The sequence below is a fragment of the Accipiter gentilis genome, chromosome 29 (assembly GCF_929443795.1).
Source record: "Accipiter gentilis chromosome 29, bAccGen1.1, whole genome shotgun sequence".
NCBI lineage: Eukaryota > Metazoa > Chordata > Aves > Accipitriformes > Accipitridae > Astur > Astur gentilis.
In genome coordinates, this window is record NC_064908.1 from 16590924 (window position 1) to 16609264 (window position 18341).

At 54.0% G+C, this 18341-nt stretch overlaps 1 protein-coding gene across 5 annotated transcripts in view; it reads right to left on the reverse strand.

Annotated features, from left to right (window-relative positions):
• RALGDS (ral guanine nucleotide dissociation stimulator) overlaps positions 1–18341 on the reverse strand; it is a 64157-nt gene that overhangs the window by 21950 nt on the left and 23866 nt on the right. For 4 of the 5 annotated variants that reach the window (XM_049832723.1, XM_049832722.1, XM_049832721.1 and 1 more), the window contains exon 1: positions 5377–5666. The exons of the other annotated variant lie outside the window; for it this stretch is intronic. In XM_049832723.1, coding sequence (XP_049688680.1) covers positions 5377–5595 — 219 coding nt within the window. In that variant the 5' untranslated portion in view covers positions 5596–5666. Of the gene's footprint in view, positions 1–5376; positions 5667–18341 lie in introns of those variants that run through there. 5 annotated transcript variants of the gene reach the window in all.

Genomic DNA, 18341 nt, shown 5'->3' on the forward strand with positions numbered 1-18341 from the left:
CATCTCCATCCTGCCTCCGCCGACACCGGGGCTTGCCAGGCAGCTGTGCCCACCGGCCCCACGGCACGGGCACCCAGCACCCCACGTGCAGAGCAGGAAGATGCCCTTTCCCGTCCCAGCATGTTTCTGACAGCAGGGCTCATCGAAATACCAACTGTGTGATGAAAACAAACTCGCTGGTGTCAAGCTATGCAAGTGAAACGGGCTACGCATGTGCCTCTGCGTGTGCTTAATCTCCACTGACATTTCGCTGTCACATAACTACTGACCCTCAGGTATGTTAAAGAGAAACTCTCGGCAGTTATCTAATGTAAAAGCGCTGCGCTATAAGAACTTGTACCAACGCAGCCCCAGGAATGCAACCAAAAACTTTAGAGATTATTTGCATAACATCATAAAAACAAACCAAACAAAATCAGGTGGAGAGGGACGGAGGTTTTAGGTGCTGCGGAGTTGCCACTTCGCTGCACCGAAGGAGACCAGTGTTTGCTCACTGCAGCCCACACAGAGATTTAGGAAAGGACTTTCCTGTCGCCTCTGGGAGAGCTGCTCCCAGGTGTTAAGAGAACAAAAGGCCCATCCACAAAATCCCTTCTGCAAACACCAGATTACATGTGAGCAAAGCTACTCCTGCGCTAGCCCGCGGCACACGCTCAGAGCAGCCTTGCCGTGCAGCACCCTCGCACCTCTGTCCCTGCTCCCATCCCCTCCCCGGGTCTCCATACGGATTGCCAACCTGCGAGGCAGAGCCAGGAGGGCTGGGGGCTGCTGTGATGTACGGGTGAGTCCCCACTCGGGGACAGGAATGAGACGAACCGACAACTGAAGTAGCCGAAAGAGCTCAATTCTTCCCCTGCTGCCAGTTTTCCCAGGCAGGCACGCTCCAGCCAGAGGCTGCGATACAGTTTCAGTGCGATGCTTAACATCCCTCCTCGTAAGAGCCCTCACGCCAGCCTCACCTTTCAACCTACAGATGCTTCTCGCTGCAGAATGAAGGTCCCACAGATCCCCCGCAGCGAACATCACACGTTCTGGACAGGCCATGGATGCTGCCATTGGGTCTAACCCAGCACCAGGCAGGGGATAAACTATTTAATCTATGAGCCCTACAACTCAACTCTTTCTCCCCAAGGCCCGAGTGATGCTTTGAATCCTGACCCCCCCCTCATCCAGACCCCACAGGTACCATCTCACCAAAGCAACGCACAAACTCTGACCCACCACGAGCTGCACTGGAGCCCCCCGGGCCCCCCGCCAGCAGCTCGGCCAGCTTTGTATCCAAATCCCGCTCCTTAGCAACGACATTTTTTCCCCCTCTTGCTGAGTCCGTGGGAGATGAAGAAATATTTGAGAACTGAAACAGCCCTGCTACAAGTATATGTTTAAATAAAAGGAACACGTCCGCTTGAAAGCCAGTCACTAGGCAGCTCTGGAGAGAACGGTGTTAGAAAAAGTACAAGTGGGGGATGCCCATCCTTTAAATGTGGTCTAGAGTGACCTAAATAAGGTCTCTGCTCCTTCAATTACACGTCCCTCGGGGGACAGAGCGGCTGGCAATTAGAGAGCTGGGAAGGGTGATGGAGGAGTCGGTAGTGGTGAAGCCCTTCCTATGGCTGGACCAACTCAGGTGGCCCTCAAACCAGGCCGTGCTCTGGTCCTAGTTGTGGGGTGGTCACAGCCAACCCCCCAGCTCTGGAACAGCGGTGTCGGCTGAGCGGGACCCATCCTGCAGGCACAGCTGGCCCGATGCTCCTTTTGCTTATCGCACCCCAAATCCAAGCACAGGGAAGCGTGGAAATCCTCTGAGACTGCATTTAGTTGCCCCTGCCCAGTAATCCTACCCCGACAGCTAGAAAATAGATGGCCACAGCGGAGCAACGGTGTGATCTGGGGGGTTCTGAAGCACCCTGAGGTGCAGCACGGGACCTCCTGCCTCTCCCATTGCAGGGAGCCCCGGGAGCCAAGCCGAAGCACAGCGTGGCCTCGGGGCGAGGGGCTGCCCATCCAGCCTGTGGATAAACAAAGATTTCAGTTTCCAGGGCTGCCAGTCTGGTATTAAATCCACTAAAACCTCAGCAAGATCCCAGTACTGGAGGGTTTCCCCACCCCTATGGAAACATGGCACAGCAGCCTCAAAGTAACGTGATCCTTAAACACATTTAGAAACCTCTCTCCAACTTCTCTTTAACCATATCAAATAATAACAAAAAGATCCTTCCCACCTCTGTTATTCCCACCCTGCAGCAGCCACCAACAATCAGCAGCATCTCAGCCTGCTCCCAGCCCCACCGCTGGCTCCAAACCTTTCTGGAAGGGAGCCAGAAGGTACGTCCCCATCCAAGAAATACCAACAGATGATGTTCATCTGGCAAATTGCAAGGGGCATATCAGGTTGTGCCTGGGGGAGAACAGGCTGGGAGAAAAGGATCTTCTTCCAAAGGCACCATAGGAAGCTAGAAGAAAATGGCTTTTAAGAGCTATCTTTGCCCCTCCCTTGCCTCCTTCCCAGCTGTAAAGAACAAACACTGACCTCCAAGGCATCTGGGCTGAGCAATTCAAGTTTTCGAGGATGGTTTAGCAACTGAAAATCTCCTAATTGTTCAGAAAACAAAAAGAGCCGGAATAGCAAGGAGACAAGCTTTTTTGCTACCCGTCAGCCCAGCCACTTGTCTAGAGGTTCGGCAATGTCAGCTTCATGGAAGTTTCAGTCTGTGTCATCTGCAGGGGTGTTTACAGCACGCTTGTCCAGCAAGGACAAAAAGGAGGACCACCAAATTCACTTTGCGGCTGCCACTGGACAGGAAAGATTGACACTTGCTGCTGATTTGGGACCGATTGGAACTGGAAAAGACAAAGCAAAAGGTCTGCAAAGCTGCTCTGTCGATCCCTTGCTTAAGACAGTTTAATTTTTCCACTCCCTGTGGTTAAAATCACGGCGAGAACACTTGGCAACACGTGGCCACGAGACCTCGAGTAGGGCCTCAAAGCGATGCCTCGGTGATCGATACCGTTGCTGTGGGATACAGGCAAAGGTCTGCCCTGCTGACATCCATGGGGGCTCGGCCGAGGAGCGGAACACAAGATCTGCCTTCCCTGCAACCTGCCCAGCAGCTTTCCAGGGATCCTCTATTCCCTGTGGGACCAGACTATCCACCCCATAAGCTGGCACAGCTCCGCCAAAGCCAGCTCTGTCCCAGCGCGGGGAACATGTTGAGCCTGGGAAGCACAGCTCCCTTCGGCAGAAGCAGCAGCCCCAGGCTCCCACCGCGGATCCGGGGACCGGCAGCAGCGCTGAGAGGGTATCAGTGGGGCTTAGCAAAACTCTGACGGTCTCCAGGGGTTTTCTTATTCAAATAATCTGCCTTCTCCTCCTAGCGTGCATCTTGCAGAGATACTCTACCTGAGGATCATAACCACACCATGCTGCTGCCGGGCCAGTTGGTGCAACACTGACGCTTATTTTTTTCCCTTTTCCCAGTCGTGCACTGCAACGCCGGCAAGTGCAACCCATCCGGCAGGGCTTAGCGAGCAACGTGGAGGCCCTTGCATGGGAATACACTAGACGTTAGCGAGCATCTCAAAGCTGCTCGGGAGGCAGCGGGTCACCATACACCACTCTGGGTGGGATGCGCCTTTTCTTGCCATCGCTTGCCAATGGATGGTACAAAGAAAGGAGAAATTTATCTGCAAGTTGTTCAGAGCTGGGAGAAGAGCCCAAGCAACCAGATACCGGCGACTGCGCTCTGACCATTACGCAGCACAGACCCATGTACAGCCCAGAGCAGAAATCTGGACAAAGACGATTTCAGAGGAGGCCTGGCAGGCAGTCGTCTCTCTCTGCTGTGCTCAGGTGAGCGGGGGCCATGCAAAGCCACCCTCAGCCCCAGCGACTTATGCCTTTACAGCCTCCATCACCCAAGATGCTGCCAAACCTTCTCCTAAGCTCCGGAGCCTCCTCCGGCCGGGGTGCACAGAGCCTCGTACGTGCCAGGCAGCCTCTCCCCTGGGTAAGAGCAGCACGCTGCATCATCCCCTCTTTTCCTCCCCACTCCTCTCGGTCTCCCTGCCAAAAGCGTGGCCCCTCGGCCTCCCGGAGCGCGGCGGGCCGGAGAGGCTGGACTTCCTGCCAGGCATAACACGAACCAGATGATGTACTCCAAACAATGTCAGTACGCCCACCCCCAGGAGAGAGAAGCAGGGAGGGGAAAGGGGGGAAAATAAGCTGGATGGAGCTTTCATGAACTCTCGGCAGAGCTGATGAGTCCCTGCCACCAGGCCAGAGGTGAACCGATACAGCCGGAGCTTGAGATAATCCCTTCCCGTCCGTGGCTGACCAAGACTTTCCATCGCAGGTTATGGGGTAGATCGTTAAGCGCTGGGAGAAGCGGCCATCGCCCCCTGAAACTCTGGCTGCCCTCCCCGGATATCTGCACGGTAACTCAAAAGGTTTTAGTGGTGATTCCCCTGCTCCGCAGCCCCCCTCCAGCGGGAAGCATCCAGAGCCAGAGCAGAGAAGCACATCTGCAGCTGGCTCTAAATCTCAGCAAAGCCAGACTTGCTGACCCTTGCTGATATTAACCCCTGCACCACCAGTCCGCAGGGCTCGGGCCCTGCCCTGAGAGGACCACCTCTGAACGCCAAAACCTTCCTCCAGCTGAGCTTCTCTTAACGCACCGTTTGCTCACAATCAATGACATTCCTGGCACGCCGAAGATGATCATCCATTACTAAGAAAAAAGGCAAAGCTCTGACTCAGATTATTTTGGGTGCCTCCACATGCCACTGCCATCAACAAAACCACTCGGGCTGAGACTTCCAGGGGACCAGTGTGACTCTGAACCGCCCGAGGTCGAACCCAAAGAAGCACAAATATTTTGCATCCTCCAGCAAAGTCCTCCCGATGCCCGTAACCTTCCCAGAGGATGCTTCTGCGGTTTGGACAAGCCTAAAGCTTTTACAAGCAGCTTAGATCCGAGCAGACTCCTGCCTCCAACAGCCAGAGCCTCAAATAAAATATTAAAAGCCCTGAGTTTTAGCAACGTGCCTCTTCCCTGGTTGTCTTGAGGGAGAGCGTCTCTTTGGTTTCTCACAGTAGAGAAGCCGGCCTGCCAGTCAATGGCACGGGGACACACGGCAAAAAAACCACCGAGCAAGGGCACCTATTTATTAAATAAAATGAAACAGCACTATGCCTAACAGACTGCCCCCAGCCTTCCCGAACGCCGGGCTGGCTTTCGCCAGCCTGCCAGCGAGCGCAGAGAACCCCAAACTAGAGCAGTGCTGACCCCCCCCCCCCCCCCCCCAAAAAAAAAAAAAAAAAAAAACCCTCACAGCAGCAGTTCCACCCCCCAACCACCCCCCCATCCCCACACTCACCTCCAGCGGCGGCAGGTCGGGGTCGAGCTGGGTGAAGCTGTGCAGCACCACGGGGCTGTTCTCCCCGGCCACCTCCAGCCTCACCCCCCCCCAAAGGCTCCGCGCCCTCCGGCAGCCCTCGAACATCCTCTCGGAGGAGGAGGAGGAGGAGGAAGAAGAAGAAGAAGAAGGGGGAGCCGCGGCGGCATGGTGCGGCGGGACTCGCCGGCGGCTCACCATGGGCACGGCCGCCGCATCCCCGGCTCCGCGCTCCGCCGCCGGCCCCGCCAGCGCCCCCGGGATGCCCGGGGAGACGCAGCGGGGAGGCTTGGAGGAGGGGGGGGGCGGCGGACACGGACGACGACAACGGGACGCCCGGGTAGGGAGATGGATGCCGTGGGTGGGTGACCGGAGCCGCGGAGGTGCAGGGAGAGCAGGAACGGGCCAAGGTTCGGCGGGGTCGGAGCGGCCCCGGAGGAGCGGCGGGAGCTCCCGCAGCAGCGGCGGGGTAGGCGCCGGGAACCCGCAACCGGGCCCCCCCCCCCCAGGAGCCTGATGTCACCGCGGGGCCGGGACGGAGCCGGCGAGGCTGCAAAACCAGGCACTGGATTTCCTCTCGCAGCCTCCGCCCGCCCGGGGGCCTGGCTCGGCTCGGCACGGCACGGCCCCCGCAAGGAGGGAGGCGGGTGGTTACGGAACGGTGGGAGGCGGCCGAGTCGGGAAAAAGCCCCGAAGCTCCCAAAAAGGAGAGGCGGGAAGTTGCGGGTGGTGGGGACCCGCAGCTGCCCGGAGGAGCGGAGGTTGGGGAAGGGGGGACGGGTTGGAGGGGTTTTAAGGGGGGATGGGGGGGGTGGGGGGGGTGGGAGCAAAGCTGTGCAGGCGACAGCGGCTCTGGAAGAGCATCCCTGTATCACCAGGGGTTCCTACAGCACCTAGGTCTGGGGTTCACCCGCCACCACCCAAAGAAAAAAGTATTAAATTCAAGTGCGTGAATATCGACAGCATGTGTTTTCATCCGAACAAACAAGTTTAATCTCATCACATGAGCTCAGCCGCCCCCCCCCCCCCCCCCACCGCCAACAGTGCTGAGTGTGTTCAGAGCACTGCCCAGCCCTTCGCTCTCCACAGCTGGACTTTACGGGGCGACACGGTCACCGTGGGGACGGCGGGGAGCATCCCTGGGGGAGATGAAGGGATGTGACTGAGGGCCCCGCTGCGAGTCAGTGGCAGGAGCAAGGTCTGACCCCTTCCCCATGCCAGGACCCCGATGCGCACGCAAAAGCGGGGGAATCGGGGACCAGGGCACCTGCGCTCGGCCCAGCAAGGACTGTGGCAAAGAGAAACAGGCCCGGGGGACAGCGGGGCTAGAGATCCCGCTTTAAAGAGGCCCTGAGCCTCCAACTCGAGGCTGAAACCCTGCAACGTAATTTTGTTTTCCGAAGCAAAGAGAAACGGGCAAAACTCTTTGTCATTCATCATCCCCCCTGCGCTGAGCACAGCGTGCTCTCACCCTCCCCTGGCTCTTCCCCTTCCCTCCTCACATGCTGCCGATAAACTATATCACAGGGTCTGGGCAGTTGCTGCTGACAACACCAAAACCCAGACTTTTACGCCCGGGCTCCCTGCGCAGCTGAAATAACATCAGCCTCCCAGGGCCTTCCAGCCCTGCGGCTTTATTTCCAGTGAGAACATGGAGCCGATGCTCACATGTCCAGCTTTGCCACGGGCACCAGTAGCTCCTGCCTGGGCAGGACAGGATTAACGAAGCTGCCAGGGATGCCATACGCTCTAAACTTGAAAGTTCACCAGGCAGGAGGATGAGCGAGGACAATGTGGGCTATTGTCCTGCTTATCTACAGCCACAGAGGGTCAAGGGGACTTCCCCAGGACACCCTGAGAAACGGGACCCAGCCCTGAGCCAGGGCCTTGCACTGCCCAAGGCAGCCCTGCACCTTCGGGATGCTGTCTTGGGGGCGATGCGGATTTTAACCCCGCCCGGGCACAGAGATGCTGGCCCAGGTCACCCCACGGTGCTGGTCAGGTCACCAGAGCTTTCTCTGCTGCAGAAAGGATGTGATGATGCTCGGCACAGAGGTGTCCTTAGACCCAACTGGCGCATCACGCGGAAACCGCGTGATACTGCAAGATGTGCTACGAAATGAGATCGGTGGCGTGCATCGTTTCACTCGGTACGTACAGAAATCGGAGGCAGAGCCCGGTTCTCTAGCAGAAGGCAGTGTTGCCTCTCTGGGCTGCAGGGTGTTTGGGAGGAAGACTGCTTTTCTTCAGTGTTTATCTCTTAGGGCAGCGTAATCATGGCCCACCACTGGAATTGCTTGGTGCTGCTTGAGTGCACGTAATAAATAACGGCACTACCCATTTTCAGTTGGCAAAACCCTTCAAAACCCTCCAGCTTCGTCTGACCTCTACGGAAAGATGCAGCTCTGTTTGATGGGCAATTTTCATTGGTCCCTTGGTTGACCACTAAAGATGGTTTCAGGGGAGAAACACTTCTGATAATGGATAATAAATAATATAAGGCAGGAAGGCAACTGCGAGGGTTTAAAAATAGCAAGCCAGTTTCCTCTCTCCTCTCCTGGGAACTTTCTGGGTCTGAAAAGCAAAACACTCAAAGCAGGGTCAGGAGCCCAAGTTCAGGATGTTTGCTCAGCGTAGCTAACCCCAAACACTCAGCCAGCCGTCAGGGGCCAGGCTCTTGAAAATCATGAGATTCAAAACAAATAACTTTTCAGAGCTTATTTGCCTCTAAGCATAGAGCCGAACAGGAACACGCAGGATCACATCCTCAGGTTTCTCACCTACACCCTTGGAGGTCTAGCAATTGTTGAAAAATGCAGTTAATTTATATACACGTGACTCCAGGAGCAGGGAATTTAAGAAAACGTGACTTGTTAAAAAAAATAATATATATCATTTTACACTTGGCAAACTCAGCAAAAGCTTTTCACAACACACTAAGCATTTTTCATTGACGTCAGCTGTATATGTCCCATTGACTTCAGCAGGCACAGGAGCAAAGACGGGCGCAGGAACCGTGTGCTGCGGGAAATCCCTTACTTCGTTTCTTTCCACCATTCTGCAATCAGCACTCAGCTGAATAAACGCAAACCAATACAGCCAACACCAGAGCACCTACAGATCACAAATCTATGCTCCTCTCCCGCAGTCTCCAGCCTGCAGGCTTCCCTGCATGGTAAATATCGCGGAACGGGTAACACAGAGGGGCTTCTGCAAACTCTAAGCCAGTTTCCTGGTTCAGCTCAATCCATTTAGGTCAGGACCTGCAGATTCAGACCTTAGTTTGTTGCGTAATAACCAGACTCAGCACGGACCCCGAGCCATCTCTCCCCGGCACGTACAAGCTCGTACACACAGCCTTCGAGCATCCCCCTCAGCTCCATCCTCCAGCCCTCCCAGCAACTGCCCTCCTTCACTTTCATCTCACTGTTCCACTTCCAAGAAGGGCTTTCCAGCGTATTTCCTACAGGACAAAACTCGTGGTGACCCAGTTCCTGTGCTCGATACTGCTGGTGGTTTTTTTTTTCCATCAGGCCACGGGCTGAGTGAGTGAGGCTGCCCACCGCAAAGCATCGCTCAGAAATGCTTTGACAGGGCTTGCTGCCTCCTGCATGGCATCGAGCTGCCTCCAAACACCCCCAGTGCTCCTGCCACCGCCCCGAGGGCACACACCAGTACCGCCTCGCAAAACCCATATTTTCTTTGAACCTCAGTGAACCTACAGCAGGACAGATGCCAGAGCAGAGAACTGAAAAAAGCTGATCTCAGCCCCAGCCACCTCTCGAGCATCGCACACCACCAGCTTTCGCTGTTCCGACAAGTGAGTGAACTGGGACCCAAATCAGCAGCCTCCGATGGAAACCGGGCTGTTTTATGTGGGAGTTGCAACATTATCCGGCCTCTGTCCCAAGCTCTGGCACCAACTCACGAGGCGCGTTGACTAAATCCCTGCAGTGCTGTGTCAGGCCGCTCGCTATAAAATGGAGACGATAACACTTCCTTCTATTGTAGGGGCTGGGGAAGCCCTTTTCATTGCTGTTTGTAAGGCATTTTGGAGGAAAAGTGCTACCGATAGAAAAGAATTGTTAACTAAAAGTCAAGCTGTTTGTTACACTTGCATCGAGTCCTAAATCAAAACTTTTGGGACATTCAGATTTTAATTTGAAACACTTTCCACTGCCCAGGCTCAGCTGGAAGATTGGTTTATAAGAAATAATAATAATAAACTAGTACTATCTCTTCTACTTCAGGATGAGGGGAAAAAAACCTCCAAGCTTGTGCAAGAAGGGAAAAACTATGTCCCCGCTCCGTTCAGTAGTGTCTGTATACAGATGTTAATTAGAGCAGTTGCTCCCAAAATTTAGGGACCAACAGATCACAGCCAGCCCTCAGTCCCTCCCAGACCCAATTCTCACTTGCAAACACGATCAATGCCTCTAACTAGATTTTAGGGGTGAGCCACACATTGCCATGGCTTACAGCAAGTGTGGGTTTTAGGAAATTCTCCACTGAGTGTTTCAGATGCAGGGCAGTTGGATCACTCGCTTTGCCTCCAGGTTTTGGGCGTTTCTCAGGGCTGTTTCCCTGGCCGATCAGGCACTACGAACTCTTTGCGCTGGCAGGGAGGAAGGCTGATTCAGGCTCTCCTGCACTTTGTGGCCCTTCTGCCAGTGGCACCTGTTCTCCAGCTGCAACACCCTCTCCTCCCCATGGCCCCCCATGGGCAGCTATTAAGCGCAGGGTTCATTCAGGAACCCAGCTCTCCTCCAGCCTCTCTGAAGCACGCCAAACCTCTAAACACAGCAAGGCGAGCTCCTCATTATTGTCAGTTCCTAGCAGAGGAAGCACACCAAATCCCCAGGCAATTAGGATCTAAAACTCTCCATCCAGCTATTCTGTGTTTCATTTCCTGCAGCCCCTGCGCACAGCTGGGCTACGGCATCTCCTGTGGAGACTGCAGACTCCTGAAGCTCAGCAATGTCGATGCAATTATGCTACAGGCCTTGGAGACTCAAGAGCTTGCAGGAATATTTCTCCTCGATCCTACTTCTTATGCCATCCACTTGGCCGTAGTATTTGAGCATCTTCCATTAGGGTGGCAAGTGACAACACAAACATCTGTTTTTCAAGCTTGCTGACCTCTAGAAACTCAGCAGAACAAGGCCAACACAGGCGTGGGGAGGAATCAAGCCACTTTCTAAGAAACAACTGACCACAGCACGCTTTGTGCGACCATCTCTGGGGAGAGGTGCCTTGACTCCTTCGCAGCAAAGCATTGCACAGCCATTTACAGTGGAAAATACTCAGAAAAATAAGAGCCAAAACATAACTACTAACATTAAAACATGCCCAGAAAGCCAAAGACAACAGGGTCCATCTTGTGAAAAGCACCAAGAGACGTTACAGAATTTTGCAGGGCACTGGCAGCAGGGGGATGCAAGAAAACTGGCACGAAAGCTCGCCCAGAGCTCGCTGTTTCGAGAGAATCACAAAATACCCAGTGAGTTTTGTTACGGGCCATCCCCACACCGAAAGGGAGCTGCAGCTGCAGCTCTAGGTCGCAGCTTTTTCCTTTTCCACGTGCTTCTCCGCTGCCGTCCGTGTTGCTCCCCTGAGTGCAGAGTTCAGCAGGCATTAAGCTGCTGAAGCCTGACATGCTGCAGACACGCCAGAGCTCCTCTGGTAAAGACTATTATTTCTTGAGCTGTTTGTCTTTAAAGGCAGCTTTTATCTCCCTATCACCTTTCTGCCAGAATGTTTCAGTCAGCTCTTTTAACAAATACCACCTAAGGTGCCTGTAACCAAAAGAAAAACAGGAAAAACATTTTTCTGTGTTGCTTAGCGATCAGCGTACGACGAGTTCAGGCTTCCCAGGTGCTCAGAGTTATTCTAATTTCCACCTTTGCTTGCATGGGACTTCTGCATAACAGTCGGGAAAAGAAATATCACGGGTAGAAAAGAGGAGAAAGGTTATGAAGCCACAAAAATTGGCAGGGAAAGATGGGAATGGGTGTAGCCCCTGAAGATAGAGGAAACTCCTTTCTGAAATCAAACCAGCCCTTCTCATCTACCAGAAAAATAAAATGACATAGTGAGATTTCATTATATATTGGAAACACGTATCTGATCGCTGATGGTGGGCAAGGTCCAGCGGCAGCAGTTTCATTGGCAAAGCACCCCGAGCCTTGCAGGGTCCCCCAACAAGTCCCCCCCAACAGCTGGAGTCACCTTCCCACAACCAGCGCAGTACCCCAAGCCCCTCGTTTCCCGCAGGGCACCCCGAGTGCTGCTGGCCCCTGCCCTGCCACGGTCAGACACAGAGTGACCAGGGGCTACGCAGATGCAGAAAGCAAAGCTAATCTGCCTCCCAGCTGCATTGCTTCCCCAAAGAAACTCAACCTATCAAGGAATTTACTGGCCATAACTTATTCCCCTCGCTACATCCTTTGGCGAGGAAGGTTACGCGCTGGATTTTCTGCACACGCGGCTGTTCCTCCCTCCAGCACCTTTGTACTGAGCTACTGGGGCCAGACTGGGAGCAATAGTTCAGTTCAAAAGACTGCTCTGTTAAATATGCAAAATATGTACTGCAACAACCAGCTGGTGACTGCCTACGAAACAGAGGGCAGCATCACCCGCTGTTAGGGCTTTGGCACGCTTGTGTCTCTGCTCGTGTAGGGCTGAGCAGCCCCATTCCTCCCCGAACCCCCTTTCAGCCTAGTGCAGCCCCTTCTAAATCACCCAGGCTGCAGCAAGTGCTCTCCACGGCCAGGCTCGTGAGCCCAGGTGGAAAAGAAACCGAACGAAGCTCTGGCTCTGCTCACCTTTCAAAAATACATTCAAGGGCAGGCAGTACATTTTTTCCACCAATGACAACCAGCCAAAATGACACGTTCAGCTGAATCGTGTAAAAGGAGACTCTCAGAAACAAGAAACTCTGGCAACCGATCAATAGAGAAATCCCAGCGGATAACAAAGAAACTTTGCAGAGTGCCTGTCCTCATCATCAGCTCCTCTCCTGGCACGTTCTCTAGCCCTGCTCTCACTTGTGCCTTCCCTGGCTGACGCAGGCAGGCTGCGCTGCTGCAGCCACGAAGGCGACACGTATACCCACCTTGCCCGCACCAGGCGGACAGACAGACGGGAAACTCGGACCGGTCTTTGGGTCCCACTCTCCATCCAGGGGAGCGGGAGGGCAGCTTTATTCTGGCTGTCACCCCGCTGGCTCTCCTCCTGGGCTAGAGAAGGTGGAGAGAGGCTCACCCCCTTGCCCTATGCCTGGGTGATAGCTCCTACCAGCACATACGGGGCATCGCTGAGCGCCTGCACTTGTGTTGTATCTGGGGACGTGCTCTGATCCCACACTGCTTGTTCTCCCTGGGCACAGGGATGCAGGTTTGCATCTGTGCGACTACCTCGACTGATGGAAACGCCGCACAAGCACGCTCAGACTCAGCTCCCCGAACCTGATCAGCACCATACGTTCCCCTGTCGCTGGAACGACGTGTCTGAACACGTGTAGGGGAGGGAACGGGGCCACGAAGCTGCTAAGAAGTCCAAGAGAAAAGTGATGCCATAGTACAAGCACAGGGAAGCAGCGCATAGAGTTGGTATGTTGCACAAGATTAAATTATACCCAAAGCTCAGTTTAAACGTGTGACCCAAACAGGCTGCAAGATGCTGGGCTGCAGTACCAAGCTGATCTGAAGAGCTACAGGTAGCAAAATAAAACAGATTTACAAGTAGCCTAGATTTAGTACAGAGTTAGCCCAGTATAGGAATAAGGTGGAACAGATTTAAACGTCAGATCCTGGAAATAAGTGAAGCAACAGTAAGGCATACCACACGCATAATGTTAATGCCACAAGTAATAACTGATGTTACTTAAAATAAGAAGTCCAGTTAAACAGGAACAAAGCCCTTTAATGGGGGATATGGAAAAGGATGTTCCAACAATGGTCCCGCACCTCCTTCGGCTGCACAAACATCAGGGAAAGCATACATCAAAACCCGGACACATCAGAAAGCTGCCGTGAAAGCCACAGGAAAGCTGACTTGATTTGAAGTGAGGAGTGAAACCTTGGAGCCAGGCTCCGGCAGAGCGAAGAGCTGATGCGATTGAAAGTGAGCAGCCAAGAGAAGGGCCAGAGGGCCCGGAGCAGCCGCAGGGACGAGGGAGAGGAGCTGCAGGAGGAGCGTGGTGGGAGAGACATCCAGCAGCTGGACCAGCAGCCAGCGAGCCGGGGTGCTTGCTGACACCGTGCAGCCCCTGCCAAGTCATTTGGGCCAAATTCACCCCAGTCGGGGCTGGGATGCAGTGAGAGGACACAAAAATACTCTGCTTTAACAGCCTGAGTACACACTTACTGGTGTCGGCCACGTGAGAGTCCGGAAAAGAGGCTGGCAAGAGCTGGAAAGGGAAAGTTTCATTGCCCAGCCCTGAGCCGGGTATTGCAGAGATGAAACAGTCAGTCACATGGCTGAAAAGTCAATTAAGAATTGTAAAAAGTCTTTTAGTATTCCCAGGTATTGTTAGACCCTCAGACAAAGGATGTTTAAAAAAAAATTATTTTCCCTTCGGTAATTACTACTTTAAAAGGTTTCCGCTCCACATTGTTTTAGTGGGGGAAGTTATTCCAGCGCCTCTCTCAATGGCCAGCAAAACTCTTTTTGTTGTGGGTTATTGGCACGGAGGAGCAATGTTCTTGCAAACAATACTGTACGCCGGTGGCCAAGGGCCAGATTTATCTCTCGGTTACAGTGGCACAAATATCAACAAACTCGGCAAGCAGCGCTGAGTCACACCGCGGTGCTGAGTCTGGCTGCGGCACTGCTGACCCTCCCGACTTTTTACCTTCGGGTCCATGACTTATGCTGTTTTTCCTTTCAAGTCTTGGCTCCAGGAATCACGTTGAGTGCCGAAGAATTTCAGTTTTCATTAAAATAAAAAGGTCATCCCATGAGCACTACAACTACTTGTGTTGTTTCCTATGGTTTTGTGTCTCCAGACAGTCTTTGGTGCCTAAAAATGTGTGAATTGAGAATGAAAATGTTTTTGTGGTTAAAGTGTTTGTAAGAAGCATCTCCCACGTGGATTTTCTGGTGTCTAATAATACAAGAACTCATGCTACAGATGTTTGGGGGCACTTACAAGATTCTTTTTCTCCTCTCAACCATCCTGTTTCATCATATCTACACAGACTTAATTATCCATGTGCCCTCAGACAAATTTGTGTGAAGCAGGCCAGCAGGTTCAGAATTTATTTGGGGAGAGGACACAGGCAGACAGATACCATGACAGCATTAGCCTTATTTTGGTAAGAAATCAGATTTAAAGAATCTTCTGCCCCCCTAATTGCAGGGAAAACAGCTAGAAAACAGGACCCGAACTTTTGCAGGAGGGTCAGGGACCAGACAGCGAGTGAAACAAGCTGCTCCCTAAGGGTCTCATCCAGCTTCAGCGAGACTTTCTGCAGCAGTGAGGCAGCATCCTGCCCCCGACGAGCTTCTTGAGCTCATCTGTGCTTCGATGAACACGGAAAGCATGGGCTGATTAATCCATTCCTGAGCAGGCAGCATTATTACAGGTCAATTTTCTTTAATCTTAGCAGTGAACATTATATACTTATCAACGGTGAATTACCCGTTGCTATTTGTGCCACGCGGGTAAGGAGCAGTGTCAGTGTTTCCATTACACGTGGGCGCGTAACCCAGCAGCACGCAGGTGCAACGCCAGTCGGGGCACGCACCGAGTCACCTTTTTTGCAAAAGCCAAATCCCTGGAGAGCTTCCCTTTCCCCCCTTTCTCGCCCCAGGCCCCGGCAGAGGTTCACCGCCTTTTACAACGCTCTTTTCCAGAGCAGGCTCGCAGCAAGAGAGCTGGGGCAGTGGGTCCATTCAGCAATCGAGGGCCCCTGGAAATCGAGGTTTGTTGTAGGTCTCGGATGCAATCTGGTGCCATGCTGCGACTGGCTGGACTGTCAGCAGCAGCCAGGTCTCCGACACTCGGAGACAGGGGCCTGCCTTGTGCTGACCCCAAAATAACCAGGGATGGATGGGCAGGGCCAGTTCCCCGCAGGGGCAAGGGCTGTGAGAGCAGAGGCAGGGAGCCCTAACGCAGTGGGAAAAGGTGGAGCTGCACCCCTGTAGCTTGTCCGCCTCTTCCCCTGCGTTTCCCCCATCCCTCCACCAAATAGAAAGGGAAATCCGGGATTTTCAGCTGCTTTTGGTTCCCTCTTGCTCCACGCACAGCAGGGCGGGAAGGGATTAGTCTCCATTTCCCGGCTCCAGCCAGCTCCAGGGCTGTCCAGGAGGGACCCCCCCGGGCAGGGGCTCCCCGACCCACGACTGCGACGCTGCCGGACCCGGCATCACCGCAACAGCTGTCTCCATCCTGCCTCCCCCGGTCCTCGGCACATCTCCCCAGAGCCCCCAGAAGTGCCTCCCAGCTGCTCCGGTCGGTCAGCCCAGGGTCTGGCCCTACAAACCCCGTTTCCCCTCCTTTCCTCACTTGGTTGCAGTTTCTAACTTGTACGTAAGTTTCCAGCATGGGAAGTAGAAGTGCTGCGGAGGGTACTATGATGAAAGAAAAACCCCAGGCTCTGAGAGCAATGCACATAGAAGCCTAAAGGGAGAAGAAAAGGATGAGCAGAAAGGGGTTATTTTTAACGGGGGGTGGTTTGGGTGCTATTTCCTGGCAGGCAGGAAAGCAAGCCCCCCCATTTCGGGCCACCAGCATTACCAGGGGAGCGTTGCTCTGCATTTGTTTCCCTGTTGCCAACATCACAGCCAGACACTGCCAAGACTGTCACACAGCTCATCCCAAACATCTCCTCAGTATCTCCAAGTCAAGGGCCCGATCCTGCTGGCTGTCCTCTGGAGCTCACAGCACCCAGCCCCAAACTAAAAAGGCAGATGGCAGCCGTCAGCAGGACAGAATCAGAGATTCCCCACTCCCGGGGTACAAGAGGGAGCAAAGACCCGAGGTGTCCAGCTGCCGAGTGCTGCAGCAGCCCCAGCACACCCAGGAAAAACCTCAGCACAAGCCCAGAGAAGCTGGGAGAGGAGCGAGGACACAGGCCAGAGGAGATGCCTGCATGAGTCTGCACGTAGATGACAAGAAAATCAACAAATCAGCCTTTGGATGTAAACAGCCCTTGGGGTTAATAAAGTCAAGACTTCACTTTAAGACAGAGGAAATTTCTTACCATAGAGGCACAGAGGAAGACGAGCACCTGAGATGCTGCTCATGGCCAGCATTTGCATGGAGGTAACGCCCGAAAGGCTCAGCTGCGGACCACAACACCAGGGTGCACACCGCTGGGCCAGCAACATGCTCCTCTCTCCAGACACCGTACGTGATGCCACACACATGACTCCAGGAGCCAGGAGTTAAAAATACCAAATATCACAAGTTCTGCCCAAACCAAACCACCAGCCTGCCTGGCCTGTACATTACGGCATTGTCATATGACAGCAAACGGCTCCTCCACCGGGCAGGAGGATCTGGTGAGAGCCATCTCCTCAGGGCAAGATGGAGCCAATCCTTTCAGCAATGTTAATACCAAAACAACACAGTTAAAGCACTCCAGGTTCACAACAGACAGAGCCAACACTGAGCTGCATCTGGCTGTCCTCTGTTACTTGGGCTGTAGCGTTTTACCACCTCACAAGCACATCGCACTGAAACCAAAGATTCTATTTGCATGAAAATGGCACTCAATAGCCAGCACAGCGGCCAAATCAAGCTGTTTCAGGACAGGGCTCCTGGCAGAGTAGTTTCTTCGCATTATTTGAAGCTCACGTGGCTAAATTCAGCCCTCTCTGAACACAGCAGCAGCGCCTATCTGTGCTGAGTAATGCTTAAACAAAAGAAAATTGCTAACGCGTGGGGACACTAGTGTACAGTGAGGGTCAGGGGATCCACCAAAGCCACGTGTTGGCTTTGGAGAGGTGCTGAGACCCCGAGGCACGTCAGTGCTGGCCGAGGAGCAGCCATGCAGTGACTGCGTGCCGACGTGAAGACGTTTCAGCAAAGCCACGGACCACAAAAGGGGAGCTTATGTCAGCAAGAAGCGGTGCCACCCGCGTCTGTGGCAGCAGCCACATCTGAAGGCAAGGTCCAGCTCAAGGCATTTAATGGTGCGTCAAGCACACACAGGGCACACCTCTGCTTCAGTATTGCCGCTCTCGGCTGTCTCAGCTGCTGCAAGGCCCCAGGGCTCCCTGTTTGCTGCCGAAACATGGGGTAAATAAATAGGGCCAGCTCTGATGGAGTCCCTGGATGGGAGATGCCCAGGGCTACATCCATACTCTGCTGTCACATTTGTGGCTGTGAATGGGGTGAAACCTCCGTTTCCCCCGTGTTTGCAGCTGGCATACTCCAAATCAAGTGGCTGTATTGATGACAGCCTCGTCCCTGGGCCAGCCTCATCGCAGGACGCAGCGTGGGAAGCCACGAAGAGGAGGGATGGGGCTGCAGCGGGAGGCAGGACACCCTCACACCTACTGACTCACGATCTCTGCTTAGGGAGGGCAGGACAGCCAGGGCCAAAGTGCCCCTGTGCTCTTGCAAAGACTCCAAGCAGGCACTGAGCAACCCGCCTTTGATTGCCTGTAATGCGCCAAACCAGTCGGTAAACTGGATTTGCCTTATTTGAGGACGCGTGGGCACCTAGCAGCACTGGCAGCCCTCACGGCACGCTCCTGCAACAGCTGCTTCTGCAGGCGCTGCTCTGAGCCCCGACGCAAAGTGACAGATGACAGCAAATTGTATTGACGGGCCCTTATTGAATCAAACTGTCAGGAGGCAGCTGCTCCGCGGCCCGCTGCCGATCTGCCGTTCATTGGGGTGCCCAGCCCCGGGGTGCAGGGATGGAGCCAACTACCGCCAGCAGCATGTGGGCACCAGGACCCGACTGTGCATCTGCCTCGGCAGTGCCCGGAGC